This window comes from Xiphophorus couchianus, chromosome 10 (genome assembly GCF_001444195.1).
Source record: "Xiphophorus couchianus chromosome 10, X_couchianus-1.0, whole genome shotgun sequence".
Classification (NCBI taxonomy): Eukaryota; Metazoa; Chordata; class Actinopteri; order Cyprinodontiformes; family Poeciliidae; genus Xiphophorus; species Xiphophorus couchianus.
In genome coordinates this window covers 4,507,659-4,523,306 of record NC_040237.1, presented here as the reverse complement: position 1 = coordinate 4,523,306, position 15,648 = coordinate 4,507,659, and the positions used below count along the sequence as shown (strand labels likewise).

General features: G+C 37.5%; 1 protein-coding gene across 3 annotated transcripts in view; it reads left to right on the top strand.

The window, feature by feature from the left end:
- LOC114152210 (adenosine kinase-like) overlaps positions 1 to 15,648 on the top strand; it is a 171,172-nt gene that overhangs the window by 149,256 nt on the left and 6,268 nt on the right. For 2 of the 3 annotated variants that reach the window (XM_028030022.1, XM_028030023.1), the window contains exon 9: positions 4,620 to 4,734. In XM_028030022.1, coding sequence (XP_027885823.1) covers positions 4,620 to 4,734 — 115 coding nt within the window. Of the gene's footprint in view, positions 1 to 4,619; positions 4,735 to 4,947; positions 7,481 to 15,648 lie in introns of those variants that run through there. The other variant, XM_028030024.1, reaches the window with a different exon arrangement.

The following is a 15,648-nucleotide window of genomic DNA, read 5'->3' as shown; positions in this document are numbered from 1 at the left end:
CGCACTCGCTCGGTCTGCACCCAACATCGCCTACAGATGTTATTTATTGAATTTTGAAAAGCCTCTTGGGAAGCTGAGAAGTTGGGCACGGTTTCAAGCCTTTCTCCGCAGGCTCGAAGCTCATCAGGTTGCCAGGTTAAAAAGCCTCCTCATTATCCTCGTCGCACTCAGGGATGTTACTGTATGGTTTCTACTCAATACTATACCATGACACCATACGGAAACACTTTCCTTTAACACCCAAATTAAAGCCACTTGTTTTAGATTATAGAGATGAAAATTGCAGCGCTTGTTTGGGCTGTCTCTTAAGTGTAAAATGAATATTCCCTGAGTCTCTTCTTCACTTGTTTTTTTTTTTTTCTTCCACATTATCCACATCTCTATTTAAATGTGAAAAAAAACACACAAATAGCCGAGATCTGTGTTTTTCAGGTATTTTAAGTGCTATCTTTCAGAGAGAGATCCACCTTGAATATGGCTCTGCTCTGTGTGAATAATTGTCATCCAGAATCACTAACGGTGTGATCAACGTGACTAGAATAGAAATGCAATCCTGATGGCAGTGACAGGTTTAAGAGAGGAGACGGGATGAAGGCAGGAGGAGGAGGAGGAGGTAATAATGGAGGGGCCTCATGTTAAAAAAAAAATAGCACAAAGGGCAAAGTCAAGACTTGGCGAGTAGTTACTGTTCTTTGACATTTTCTGTGTCAACTTGATTTGGCAGAACACTCTGTGAAATTGCATTGGACGAATGTGATTTTTTTTCCAGATAACAGCAGTGGTGTGTACTGTACCCACTGCATTTCTGGATGTTGTAGCTGAAAGATGTTTTCTTCACAGTAGTGAAGTGTTTTTATTTATTTATTTATTTTTGTCACTTTCTGATGAGAATTGTACTTTCCTTTGACAGGCTACGTCTTCAATGTTCCCAGTAACAACTTTTGAAAACACTGTTGCTTATATATAACAGTGCGTAATAGGTTTGTAGGGTCAATATGTGGGCAGGGAAGACTGGAAAAAGTATGTAATGTAACTCTGTAAGTGTTTTCCAGATCTGGATGAGAAAGGAATATAGTTCATGGGAAAATGTATATTTCCAGATTTCATTCGCAAGTCAAGTTCATGTGTACACAAGACCACTACTGGAAACTGCCGGTATTTTTGGATGTTGAGTGGGGTAAAGTTTTCACGCTTAGACAGCATCGACAAGACACCTTGAATCTCCTGTTGATCATTCTGTCATTGTTTCTTTCTTTCTACAGAGTTCCCAAAGTATTGCAAGACAAAATATTTCAAAGACCCATAATAATAGCTTAGGCTTCTCCGGATGCTAATCACATGCCGAGAACAAACGGCTAGAGCTTAACTCTAACGAGAAATATTGGGTTGCTTTAAAATGCGAGCACATATTTTTTGTCATACCAATTTTAACTGGAACTTTGTTCTGTCCTTTCAGTACAAAATGTCAAACAGGACATAGAGGCCACTGCTTTATTTCTAGTATTGTCACGTTTAACAAGCTAATATACTGAAGTAGATTTCTTTAAGCACTTTGAGTCCTATAATGACAGTGAGGTTGATCTCAGTCCATCAGAAGTCTTGTTAATTCACTAATTAGGCCTTTTTAGTGAAACTTTAATTAAATATTGCTAGGATCTAACCCTCAAGACACAGCGTGATGTGCTCCTAATGTATTCTGAAACACTGTTATCATCACATTATGGATGACTAACACAAATGACAGCCACTCTTCTTCAGTATAAATACAAGATAAAGAGCTTGTCCTCCCAGACGCAGCAATCAGCAGATCTGAACGCAGTCTCCTGATTGTGATCTTTTTCCTTTAAATGCTCAAAAGAACTCTCTGCATCACAGCTCTAATTGAATCTCTCCCCTGCAGCATTTTTTTTTCCTCTGAGCAGCCCGCGGTGGAGATTATCAGTTTCTCGGTGGCTTCGACGTAGCAACGCAATTTAACACCCTTGTAAAGCTTTCATATTTTACGCTTTGTTGATTTATGTCTGATCAGTCGCCCTGCGATCGTAAATATTGCCATTTGTCAGCCGTGAACCAAATTGACCGTATCGTTTGTCAATCCATTTCTAGCTTGCTGTTTTTTTCCACCTCCCCCCAACAACATTTTCTCTCTAAAGGAAGTTGTCAGATGGGTGATTCTCTGAATTCGGTACATTTTGGGGTCTCAGGTTACTTACCACAAAAAATTAGTTTTTGAACACTGCATCTACTGAAGGACTCTTTGAACCTCCAAGAAAATATGTTTCCCCACTCTATGCATGAAATCCCAAACAGTATTATGAATTTTTTTGTTACTTAGGTTGCTTTAAATTCAACCTCATAACGGGACAATTTCATTCCTCTATGAGTACAAGTCCATACATAATTAAACTAATTCTTCCAGTTCCTTTGAGATCACCTATCCCTTGATTAAAATAACTAATTGTAAGTATAATTATACTTACTAATATTGCAATATTATACTTACAATAAGTAAGTATAATATTGCATATCACAATAATTAGACTGATAAGTAGAATATGGCAACTTGATGTAAAAGCACTTTTCATAAATCATGAAAATACACTTTAATATAAACATTAAATCAGGCTTTTTTATGTTTTTGAATATTAGTTTAATGTTTGCTGTTATTATAAAAAAATCATAACGTGTTAAGTAACCACTGTTTTTGTAACGGGGTTGAAGATTTTTGTTAAAAGTTGCCATAAATCCACATCAGCTAGGGAATGGAGCAACATATGATATGATGAAAACAAGAAATTAATATATTTTTCAAAGACAATTCTTTACTTTTTCCCAAACAACAATAAATTGTTGTTTGATACCGTTATGCACATATCATTTACGTGCGTAACGGTGTTGAAAGGTTGAGCTTGATGATGACGATTTATGGATAAAAACAATCAAATATAGGCAAGAAACTTTCCTAACATTTAAATCTATTTACAGTGTGAGCGGGAAAAGACTTACGTGATGTCACTTCCAGGGTGCTGAGGAAATTGGACTGAACCATTATTTATAAGTAGGAGGGATTGGTATGTTATTACGGGTTTGAACAAAACTGGAGGGACATGATGTAAAAGTGCTATTTTATAAATAATTCTTGTATTTTTCTCATATTTCTTTTATTTAGGTTAAAGTATACCTAAAAATGTTTATATTAGTAGAAATGACTTGCAGTTACTGGCTATTTTTATTTGTTTTATATTCATTGAAAAATTAACATTGGTCAGTGGGGACATGCTCATTTGCCTGACCTCTACGCTTTAACAACCCATAAAATTTTTCAAAACATAATTTTAAAAATATATTTGCATGTTACATTACCAAGACACATGAATATTTCCATTTCTTGATTTTCTCAAAAATGTGTTTTGCGTTATATGAGGTTTATTGCCTTTGAGATAAACCTGTGAGACACAAAATGTACCGGATTTAGAGAATAACCCAGGTGAGTGTTTCTGATATGTGAAAATGAGCCTGTGCCCTTGCTTACCTTTTGTTATTATGTGTGCCCTGATGGGTACACCTCCACCTCATGCTCTTAGAACCTCTCAGCTCCTGAACCCAAGTGGAGGTATGTCTATTTTATGTCAGCGAACATAAAACCTGAGGGCGACAATGTGCTGGAGCCTGGTGTGGTTTTGCATTCAGTGCTTGTGGTTACATGTAGTCACAGTGACAAATTGCTCTTTTTTCACAATCGCCTGCTAACAGCCTCTGTATTAACCTCACTATTAGCACTTACTTAGAGTGTTACACCCATTTTTCCCTCAGCCCTGGGTCTCCCCGGACCTCTTAGGACTGATTAAAGGACGTTTGGGAAGCATTTAGAGGTGTAAAAGCTCATTGGTTTGAGTGAGGCAGAGTGGCTGGTGCGGGCCGGAGTCTATCTCTCTGATTGCTTCCATAATCACAGTATTTGCTCAACCTAAAGTTGCTTTAGTGCTAGCTTTGACACAGATGTCCGTGGCAACTGTAATTTCAGCTCCTCGATGTACAGAAAAAGCCGTCCACGTCGTTGGAAGATTGCGATAAAGACATTCTACCTGCTCATAGTACATCATGATGAGTTAATAATAAAGCAGCACTGACAGGTGTGGGTTTTTTTATCCCTCTCATGATCAAAGGCAAGCACTCCGGAGAGCTCTGTCGTCTCCAGGCGAGAATATCCATTCCGTGCAGATGCTGAGGAGAGATGGCCTGTTTCAGGAGGAGAACGATACAGTACATGCACCGCCTATCCCCTGCTGCTCACAGACTGCGGCGTTACCTGACAAAAAAGCGTATCTTCACACTCTCATTTTCATCTCACTTAGGGAATATGACATTGTAATATTTTCCAGGCCCTCTAGCAACTTCAATGGAAGCATCATCGAGCATGCTCCTATTGATCAGTTTCACACCAAGCTCATCTGGTTTTATTATCACTTGATCCGTCTGGCTGGATAGGAAAAAAAAAATCTGACCTGCTCTCAGTAACACTTGTGATCTTTGATTGACTACTCCGAAAATGCTCTTCATGATGCTTTCACTCAACTTAACATGTTCACCCCTCCTGGGTTTCTGTGGTGTTTTCACAGACGGATGACATTGCAGTGATCGCGAACAAGACCCAAAACCTCCCCAAGGAGAACGCAAAGAGGCAGCGATTGGTGGTCTTCACCCAGGGCAAGGACGACACCGTTGCAACTGTTGGTAGGTTTCTGCTTTTTGTCCGCATTGGCCCCTTTTGGACATATTTACCCTTCACTTAAACCCTATATCTCCAAACTGCAGAGAGCAGAGCTTTAAATAGATGACTGGAGAGGCCAGAGTGTTATCAGTAATGTCTTTGAAGTGAAGCTCTGATATTGACGCCAGATGTTTAAAAAAAGACAAGAATGCTTGCTCTACATTCTGTCATTTCAGAGCATAAAAGAAGTGTGGGGGATGCAGAGAGCAGCCATTGATTTGTGAAGTACTTCTAACTTTGCCTTGAATACACTCCAGGCTGGTCCTTGGCAATTTTTAATGCTTCAACTCTAACATCCTGCCCTCTTTTTCTCTCTTTCCTGTGCCAAATGCTTGCAGAGTGACCTTTGGAAGAAGTGGACAGAGCTTGTTCACTAAAGTCAATCCATTTCCTCTTAATACAGGATATATTTGGGACCAGAACAGTGACGATATTAAGTTAACTTATATACTTATAAACCAATAAGCCTCATGAGCCACCAAAATCAATAATAAATCCTACTCTTCCAGGAAGTTATGTTTACTACACACTAGAAGAAGAAACCAAAGATTTCTTTATATTTCTCAGGGTTTTAAGTTTATAGAATCAGTGTGAATCTCAATAAACACCCCTTTAAAATGGAAACATTGACAAGAGAGAAACAAGAATTACATTTAATATTAATAAAATTAAGATCTTACATTGAATGCTAACTGTGATTGCAGTTTTGGGCAGTGGGAAAAGCAGTGGTAGTTTCAGATAATAACTGCGAGCCTTTGCCTTTGTTTGGAGCCACAGGGTGTCTCTCCTCTTTGCCCTTGTGGTTCAGTTCATTTTAGCAGAGCATGGAGAGAGCTGGCCTGTAGGTAACATATCAATCATCACTGGGGCCCACAGAAGGGTACAGTTACAAGAGAAATACAAGTGATTCAAAACCGCGTCTTCTGATGGGTCCAGAATTTTCAAATTAAGATTATTAGAATATACATTTAAATAGTGATCAGTTTCACTGTGTTTGTTTTACATCTAGTTGCTGTCAGTGTTATTACATAGTGATGCATCAAGCAATCAAACTGATCTAAAATGCATGTTTTTTTATTTACTTTTCTTCAGTTTAGTCTAAATCAGAAAATAGAAAGCGTAAAATGGGAATAAACTCCTACTTCAGTTAAATAGCCTGTAATTCAGTACTGTGGTAAATGTTGATCTTTTTTTGTTGTTGTCTGGAAACAAAACTGGAACACATAGGGAATCAGCCAGTAAAAGCTTGATGGATGCCTGTCTTTTTGGTACATGGGACACCATATCAGAAAAGCCTGTAACATTGTTGGCAAATGTCATGCATGGCATTTGTTTAATTGGCTATTAATTCTTGCAGTCCAAGCAGTTCTTTGCTATATTAATGTTGTGGATGCTGATATTTTGATGATGATAAATTTGCAGTTTGCTATGCAAATCTTCTAAAAATATTCCCCTTGACCTATTTTCCCTTTTAAGCAGTATTTGTTTTTACAGCCGCAGAAGGTAAATATGAAATACATCTATGATACTGTGTGCTGTTGATCAACGGATTGACAGTTTCTTTCAAGGATAAAAAAGGTCAAGGAATAGTGAATTGTAAGGATTTCCTACACGTGGCATTCCAGAATAGATTTTGCCTTTTGCTGAAGTGTAAGCTCAGGCATCATGGTTGCTTCTATTTTATATTCCTGTGCGCTAAATTCATATTTAAGCTGAAATTGTGACATAACCCTTAGAAAAAATATCATGCTTTCATGGTATTTACAAAACAATTTTTAAAAATTTAAAAAGCTACATGTTGACATTGTATATAATACATACTGTATTTTGATACATAGACTGTGGGCACAAACATTACATAAACACCTGCTATTATTTTTATATAAATATAGTTTTAAAAGTACCCGTGCTTTTTCTAAAAACCCTTCTTGCCATTCTACTCCTTTTATAGTCAAACTAGTACATCTAGCTGAGATTAAATGGAAGTTATTTAGTACTTTTAAAACTGTGTTTTTATTCATTAAGACTAATAAGTGCTGCTCCTTTAGTTTTCACAACAGTTTTTGCATTTTGTTTGGCAGACAAATTTGTAGTTCTTCTTTGCAAGCGAGGGAAATGTATGTGTATTAACCTTCTTTCAGCCAGCTGCTCAGCAACATGTGGGGGACGGGCAGCTTTATGTTGCTCAAGAAAACTACTTAAGTTATTTTTCTTAGGACTGTGAACCATAGAAAAATATAATTTACAGTTTTAGCGGTTTTAAACCAGAAGCTGAATTGCACACAAATATATATTTGTTGTAAACATTTTATATGAAATGTAAAATGCATACATATGAAAATGTTGTTTTGTGCAGACTTAAAGCACAATACATTGAGGCTAAATATTTTTTTTGCTATATATATCTTCTGAACACTAAAGTTTTGCTGTACCCGCTGTAATGAGTTCTCATGTTATCAGCTTGAGAAAAAAAAATTCCTCTACACCTGGGAGTCTCTGTGTTGTCTTTTAGCTGAAGATGCTGCATCTTTGGCCCAACTCAAAATGCTGTGGCAAGCAATCAGGACTTTTCTTTGCTGTGCTGTAAAAACAAAACCAAGCAGGAGTACTCTTGTTTGTACACACAACTTTTCTGCCATGAAATCATGTTTACGGCTGGCTGCAATGTCTTTTAAATCATGTATTAAAAAGACATGTCTAGCCTCTTCATTTTCTTCTAAAGTGAATGCAATACTAAACATACTTTATCAGTTAGTGTAACTTCTTTCTACATTATAAAGGATGCATGAATGTTGATAAATTTGACCTTATGTTAGTGTCATGAATTGCAAGTGAAAACCATCAGGGTTACTTATTCAAACATAATGCTGAGATGATTTGCAGCCTAATTGATGAAAACCACTGTGTTTGAAAGTCTGTGTGTTTCTTCATCTCAGTTTTATCAGTATCCCTTCGGATATTAATAATGTGTAAAGTAAAATTCTTTAGATAATTCATCTTTAAATAATTACTAGTCATCTAGTAATTCTAAGCATAACAGCTATTGTATTTCTGTTGAATAGTTAACAGTGCCTTGTGAAGTTTCTTCTCACGTTGCAATCACAAAAGTACTGCTAATTTCTTTTTTCAAAACAAGAGTCCATAATGTAAAGTGGAAAGAAACTTTAACATTTCGCCAATTTTTACAAGTGTGTTGTGCATTATTATTTGGTCTCCTGAAAGTGATACCCCTAAATAAAAGCTAGTGGAAGGAAAGTCATTTATTTAACTAACAAGAATGAGAAACTTTGAAAATGGTGCTAGTGGCAGCATGCTACGTGAATTCAAACACATGACACTCTTTTCAGATTTTTATTTGTATTTTTTTTTTCCAAATAGTGAGTTTTATTACCCTTCTCAAATATTCACTACTTTGTGTTGGTCTTCAAAATGTTTGTGAATGTTTCAAATGAAGTTTGTGATTGTAACCTGGTGAAATTATAAAACGTTTTAGCAGGCGTGATATTCGTGTAAGTCACTGTGGTTCATAAATTGCATTTAATTTATCTGAGAGGAACACGCGCCACACCCATTGTTTAGTGTTGTGTCATCTGCCTAATATTACACTCACTGGTCACACAACACACTCTCAAGTAGTCCTGATATAGTAGCTGTGACATGCAACAAAAAATGTCAGCGGCGTATCCTGATGCAGTAACACTCATCAGCTGTCTTGTAGCAGCTGGTTCGAGCACTTAGAGGGAAAACAATGGACGCCGATGTTGTCATTATGCAAATATGCTGCTGCTGCTGCTGCTTTGTTTGGGCTATAAATAAGTGGTGAAAACAAACCAGCTTTTTTTGGGAGTGTTGTTGGCTGAATGCCACCAGAGTTCCCCACTGGATGTGGCTTATCAACGAAACATAATAATGTTCTTGAGTTGTAACGACCAAAATTTGAAAAAGCTAATAAGTTGGTTATAGTTTCAAAATCACAATATTTTGAAACTTCTTGTGTTTCAATAAGTTTCAAAACTTATTCAAACTTAAGTTTTGAAACTTATTGAAGTTTCAAAACTTAAATAATATAGGCCGCAATTTTTATTTGCAAATCACAGTTTCTTCTGTGAGTATTGTGGTTTGCACAGGGCCTTGGAAAAACTCTTTAAAGCCTTATTCATGTAGAGCAGGGGTGTCAAACTCCAGTCCTCAAGGGCCGGTGTCCTACAGTTTTTAGATGTGTCACAGGTACAAAACACTGGAATGAAATGGCTTAATTACCTTCTTGTGTAGATCAGTTCTCCAGAGCCTTGCTAATGACCTAATTATTCTATTCAGGTGTGGTGCAGCAGAGGCACATCTAAAAGTTGCAGGACACCAGTTCTTGAGGACTGGAGTTTGACACCTGTGATGTAGAGGGAGCTATTCACATGGGACTGAAATATAACTTTTTATGCCACATACAAAATGCCCCTTTGTGAAACATGGTGGCAGCAGCAGCAACATATTTGGGATACACTTTTTTTCAGCAAGAACAGCGTGTTGAAGCAGAGACACGCTGGAAAAAATGATTTTCTCCTTTAGTTTCCGTTAAAGCAAAAAGTGGAGTAATTTACATGGTAATTGAACACCGTTAATAAAAGTTGAGAGACAATGGCCCTCGAAGGAGTCTGGACTTGAAATCCCCTGGTTTCGAACCAAATGTTTAAATGGTCCAGTTAAAGTGCAGATCTACATCTAATATGAAAGACAATACTGTTTACGGATGCTTTCCCACCAATCTGATTGAACTTAAGCAGTTTCGCAAGTAATTATACGCAAAAATGTCAGTCACAGGTGTGCATAACTGCCAAAGACATCCTTTCAAAGACTTGCAATTATAATTGTCTCAGCACACCACACTTTTCAGATTGTTATTCATTAAAAAAAGGTTAATTGAAAATTAACTACAGTTGTACTACATGTACTACTTTTAAAATCCAGATACAATTCAGTTTGTGGTTGCAATGAGACCATTTTTGGAAAGATTAAATGGTTATAAGCATTTGCAAGACAATGTAAATCCATGTCTAGTCAATAAATGATGATACAGATTATTTTCCTTGCCATAAATTATTCTGCATATAAATAAATAATAAGCCAATAACAATTTAAATATTGATATCTAAAGTGAGGTTCTTAGAAGGGAATTTACTTTCAGGGGGAATTTTACAAGAAGCCTTTTTATCGACAGGCCTGAGGGTTAAAAAGGAATAAGGATCCATCGTTTGTGCTGGAGGTGATGGATAATTCCTGCCTGCTCCCCTCATTGCTCCCGCACGAAGACACAGCCGTGCGTCGCTGTGAACTTTATATAAAATACATGATGAATGCTGGCTGGATGAAAGACAATGTGTTTCAGATGTCATCTACAAAGGCAAACATGATAAATGTCATTGACTGTGCCTTCATTGCGGTGGAGCTGTTACAGCTGTCGTAGGTGCAACACAAGCGATTTGTGTGCGTGTGTTTGTCTGCGTGCTATCTGTACCAGCCAAATAAATGTCAATGTAAAAAGAGAATTAAAGATTTTCATTTCCCAGAGGAATAAACTTGATCTCTCATTTTGTTTGCAATTTGTCCTCCTGTCAGCATTTGATCATTTGCCAGCCTCTGTGTGTCATGTTAAACCATTTTATAAACCATTTTATAGTGATTAAGGGTGGGAGAATGCCTTTCCCTGTGGTATAATTCTCCAAAAAGAGATGTCAATTTGTTATTCTTTTTTCAGCCCTTTATTCAGAGCTTTTTAACACAAAACCGTTTAAAATGTGATGCTTAAGAGCCAGGAGCAAGTTGAAATGGCTCTTTCTTTTAGCTGCCACTGACACTGCTGAATTACATCAGGCCTTTGCTTATACATTATTGCGGTAATTAAGATCACCACACTCTGAACCTTAACAGGGAGGAGATCTAATAAACCATCATTCAGCAGGGGTTGCCGCTGTAATTGCTGATAAGGACTTGATAAAGCCTGACTCGGCTCCTCTGAGAGTTTAGAGCTCTCTACGGGGCAAGGCAGGCAGATTTTACCTCTGATACCGATCTATATGTGCTAATCACGTCAGATGGAGGACGAAGCTTATACTAGACGTGAAGCAAAAATGATTTTCTCCTTTAGTTTCCGTTAAAGCAGAAAGTGGAGTAATTTACATGGTAATTGAACACTGCTAATAAAGTGCGATGTTTGCGTTACATACTTTATATTCAACAGAATAAATTATCAACCTCCAGCTGAAACTTGTTCACATTCTCCTCACGCTACAACCACAAAGTTCAGAATGCGTAACTGAGATTTGATGTGATAGACCAGCAGAAGGTAGCACATAGTTGTCATGTGGAAGCAAAGTAATGCTGAACCAGCCGACACACCTCTGGAACAAGCAGTTCTCCTCCAAAACAGGTGATGGCTGCAGTGATACTCTCGAGGGATCTCAACCACTAATAAATAGACACAGTAGCTTTTATTCACTTTCAGAAGATCAGTAAGGACTTTGTAGAGTACCGTGAATATTTTCTATGAATTTGTTTGCAGTTGATTCATGTTTACTAAACATCTTTTACTACCTCACGATTCAGTTCAGATTAATGTTTTTTGGGGGGGCACAATTGGTGCAATATCAATTCAAAACTAGTTTTCATAATAATTTCTGCTTTAATCTATAGGAGTGCAAAGGACCCTAATGATTTACTACAGTTTGCTTTGCAAGGCAGAATGACAAATGGAGTCACTACAGTAGTATTTTTTTCACTCTCTTCCTGCACTGTTCTATTTCGTTTTAACAAAACGGTCACTGAGAGACGGCCACACCTTTCTGCAGACAGCCTCCTCTGTCTATGACATTTCAATTTCCTCCAAAACAGGTGGTGGCTGTTTTGGCAAACGTCACATGTTCTATCAAATGGGTAGTTTTTATCCATTTTACAGTCACTGTGGTAATTTAGTGAAGAATTGTACAAATGTTCCCCAAACGTTTTCACATCGCCTGCGGATTTAAAGGCTGGACAGTGGAGACGGACTACTTAAAGTGAAATATCAACATTGTTTCTCCATAAAACACACCCGCAAACTTCTGACCAATAACACAACACACCACACAGAGCTCTATATGGGCGGGTATGGCGTAACATGGTTTTGCATATTTGCGGTGTTCCTGAAGTGCTTCATTTTCATTTTGCAAATCTTGCACACTGTAAAAGCATATCTCAAACTAAACAAGTCCTAATGTTTGCCTTCATTGAAGATGGGCTGGGTTGAATTTCTCTCCCTTTCATTTTTATAGTTTCTTCTTTATTGTGATGCTTTTGACTCATGTTTATGTTCCACTGTCAACTGGTGAATGTGGTGAAGTCAGGATGTCCTGAGTAGTTACAAAATGGAAACCAACAGCCAGCAGATTTGTCCTATTTTATAAGACAAATATTTTATATGGATTCAGAATCATCGTAAATGAGAATCGCAATTCTTATGCAAACAGTTGTTTTTTTATGCATAAGACCAGTGGTGGACCAGTCTCCACCACTGGTCTTCAGGTCTGCAAAACTTGTAGCAAAAGGCTCTACAAAGTATTTTCTCAGGAAAGTTGAATGCAAATGGCCGCCATGTCACGTTTAAGATATTCTTTCCAAGAGCTTTGGAGCTTTTATTTACTTCTTAATTTGTTGTGGTTGTACCATGACAAAATATGACAGATTTGATGGGGGATGAATACTTTTGCTCACTGACACATCAGCTTGAAGACTCCTCCTTCCAAACTCTCTGACAGGATCTCAGCCACTGATGATATTTCGGCTGCGGTTTCAGTAATTTTGGGCATATGTCCTCTTTTATATAACTCACTTGCGAGCAAAGATGCCGGTCATGATAGGGAAACAGATTGAATGTCAGCTCACTTCTAACCTGTGACATTTGCCAAGAAAAGCGGTGAGGCTTGCTTTCCTCTCTGAGGCCCTGGATTTTGGCTCAGACACAACGGGAACCGTTCCAGAAGGAGCGTTCTCTGGGAAGTTTCTCACATAAAGAAAAAAAAAATGTTTCCCTGATTCTCTGTCGAGCACTTGGGCTAAATATTCATGTGCAGCTCCCATTCACTCAGCGGTGAGAGCAGCATATGAAATGAACTCATTGTTTTACTTGTGTAGATGATTAATTTTGATGACTTGACAGCTCCATGCTCTACCTGTCAAAGCAAAAAAATATCGAACACCTGAACACAAACGATATAGCTTGTAGTAATCCAAATCAAAACACTGGGGCATATGATCATTTTTCAAAGCAGCTGAAGTCCTCTTATTTTAACAGTAACTTATTTTTCATTAGAAAGCGTTTTCTCAGTCACGGCTGTGCTGAGGGTTGTCATTGCCAAAAAGAATAGCCAGTAATAAAGGACTTAATTGATACTCATTTCAAAGAGATGGCTGCTGAAAGAATTTCTTTTAATCACCACCATTCAAGAACTGTAATGAGGGAATTATGAAGTGTGAATTAACAAAGCACACAATTATACAGCACCTTACTGGAAGGAATTATTTGAATTCCTTTTGAGGTTGTTTTTTTTTTTTTTGTCCCTGCTGGTGCACATTACCTGTCACAGCGCTGCCTTACAAAACTCCCACATATTCGCCACCAATCTGCTCCCCTATTTTTTGCCAGAATAAATTGAAAAGAACAGCATTACGTTTATAAAAAAAAAAAAAAAAACGTTCTGCAAAGGTTTATTGATTGAGAAAATTGTTGCCAGACTCATTATTGTGAAATGTGAAGTGAGTGCAGTGAAGTGATGTTTTCAGATGTTCTGTGAGCCAGTAACAACAGAGTCAGAGGGTTCTGGCAGAAGGATTTTTTATTTTTATTTTAGTACTTATTGCCATGTCCATGGCAGATTTTTGCCAATGAGGTCTTTGTTAAAGACAGCGAGGGAATTGTTGGAGTGTAACTTGAGTTGACGTGTCAGTCAAATGGAATATTTTGCATCGGTGAGGTTGTGTGAACTTTCCCCCAGCAGCAGAATACAAACTGTGGTCATGAATAATGAGAAATATTGAAGGTCTAATGTACCATGATGTGCCTTTCGCGGAAATGTTCTGGAAAACTCATCAGCAATGTTTCTAAGTCAGAAATCAGAAAGAGAGCCCCTGTTGAATGCTAAAACAATTTTATTCACTTTGCCATCTCATGGTTAAAGAAAGTACACCCTCTGTTACTTCTTCAGTTTTAATATATAAAAGGCTATAATAACAAAGTCTTATTAAAACAGTAAAAACTCACATACGCAATACACAATACACTTTTCAATATCAATTACTGCTAAAAAGAAGCCAAAGTGGGAAGGTTTGTAAAAAAAAATTAAAACATACAAACAAATCAGGACATCTATAACAAAAAATAGAAATTGTGAGGTATGTACTCTATGATTTACCTTTTGTGTAATTGAAATAGGTTTTGCATTACCCACTTGATCTTGACAAAATTGACAATTACATATTCACTTTTTCTAAGTTAATATGACAATAGAGAATGTGTTTTAAAAATGTTTTGCTCTGTCAGATCAGTTTGTGTTACTTTTTCTGTGTTGTCAGTCTGGCTTTATTTTTCTTTCCTATTCAAAATCAACAAATCATCTAAGAATTAAATGTCAGTGCCTCATAAATACCCTAGTGGGTCAGATAATTATTTCCTTAATTAATAGCAAAGTATGAAAAACCGTCAGTTTCACTTTCTGCGTACCAACGTGAGTAAGTCTTTATCACTGCAGACAAATAAAACCCATAGAATCATACTTTGGGACTTTTATTGTTCGCTCGTAATATTCACACATGCATCACTGTGGAGTCTAAATGGCTCCATATAAATATGCAGGACGTCCTTCACACACAGCTCAAAATACCAGGTCAAGCAGAGTGTCTTCAATGCTCTCTGGATCATATCGCAGCACAATTTTCTCCATTGCTGTTTCTGCTCGTCTCTGTCTCACCATCAGGGTTAGTGCTAATGCTGGTTTCAGCAGGGGACAGATGCTTCATCACAGCTGATCGCACCACAGTTTTGCACATAAAACAGCCATCATCCTCTTCTTATTTTTTTAAAACTCTTTGTCTCTTTGCTGCTGCATTCAATTAAAATGTCACCATACGATAGACGGTTCACTGCTGTCCACTCAGTGTAGGCTGCTTTTGGCGTCAAAGCCAAAAAAAAAAGCTTTTTCGGCTCTTTCCAGTCTTCCAGATTCTAACAGGAATCTCTACTAGCATGACCAGCAGAACCTCCTTGACTGAAGTAAGTTAACTCTGTTTCCAGCAGCAAACCTGAAAATAACTTACAAGGCCTGGTTTTTCAAACAATGTCAATCTATGTATTGAACAACCATCTTTAAAAGGGCACTGAAAATTATCTGCAATGATTTTGCATGTCCCTCCCTGTTGGCATTTTCAGCATCACTGAAGGTGTCAGGCTCTGGTTTTCTCCTGTATGAGAAATATTTGCTCATTACCGGAGATGTTTCCCCATCATTTTTGTCAGAGCATTCCAAACTCCTAACTTGGAAGAATCAAAACTATCCATCCAACCTGAGTCCAGTTGTTGAGCTCTAGCTGTATCTAAAGAAATGCCGATTTTATAAGCTACTTTCTAATGCACAACTTTCTATAAAACTTGGCTTCCAGGCAACCGAGCAAAGTTCTTTAGGTTATCCACTGGAGAGGTCTTGAGGGTTTTTTTAACCTGAACTGAGAGCAATTTCTGATTGTCTTTAATAATGGCCTGAATGGAAGAACTGATTCTGTGTAATTAGTCTAATCAAAATGTCTTTGTCACCAAATGTAATTAAGATTATCAAGCTACTTTAAATAATGCTGAAAGA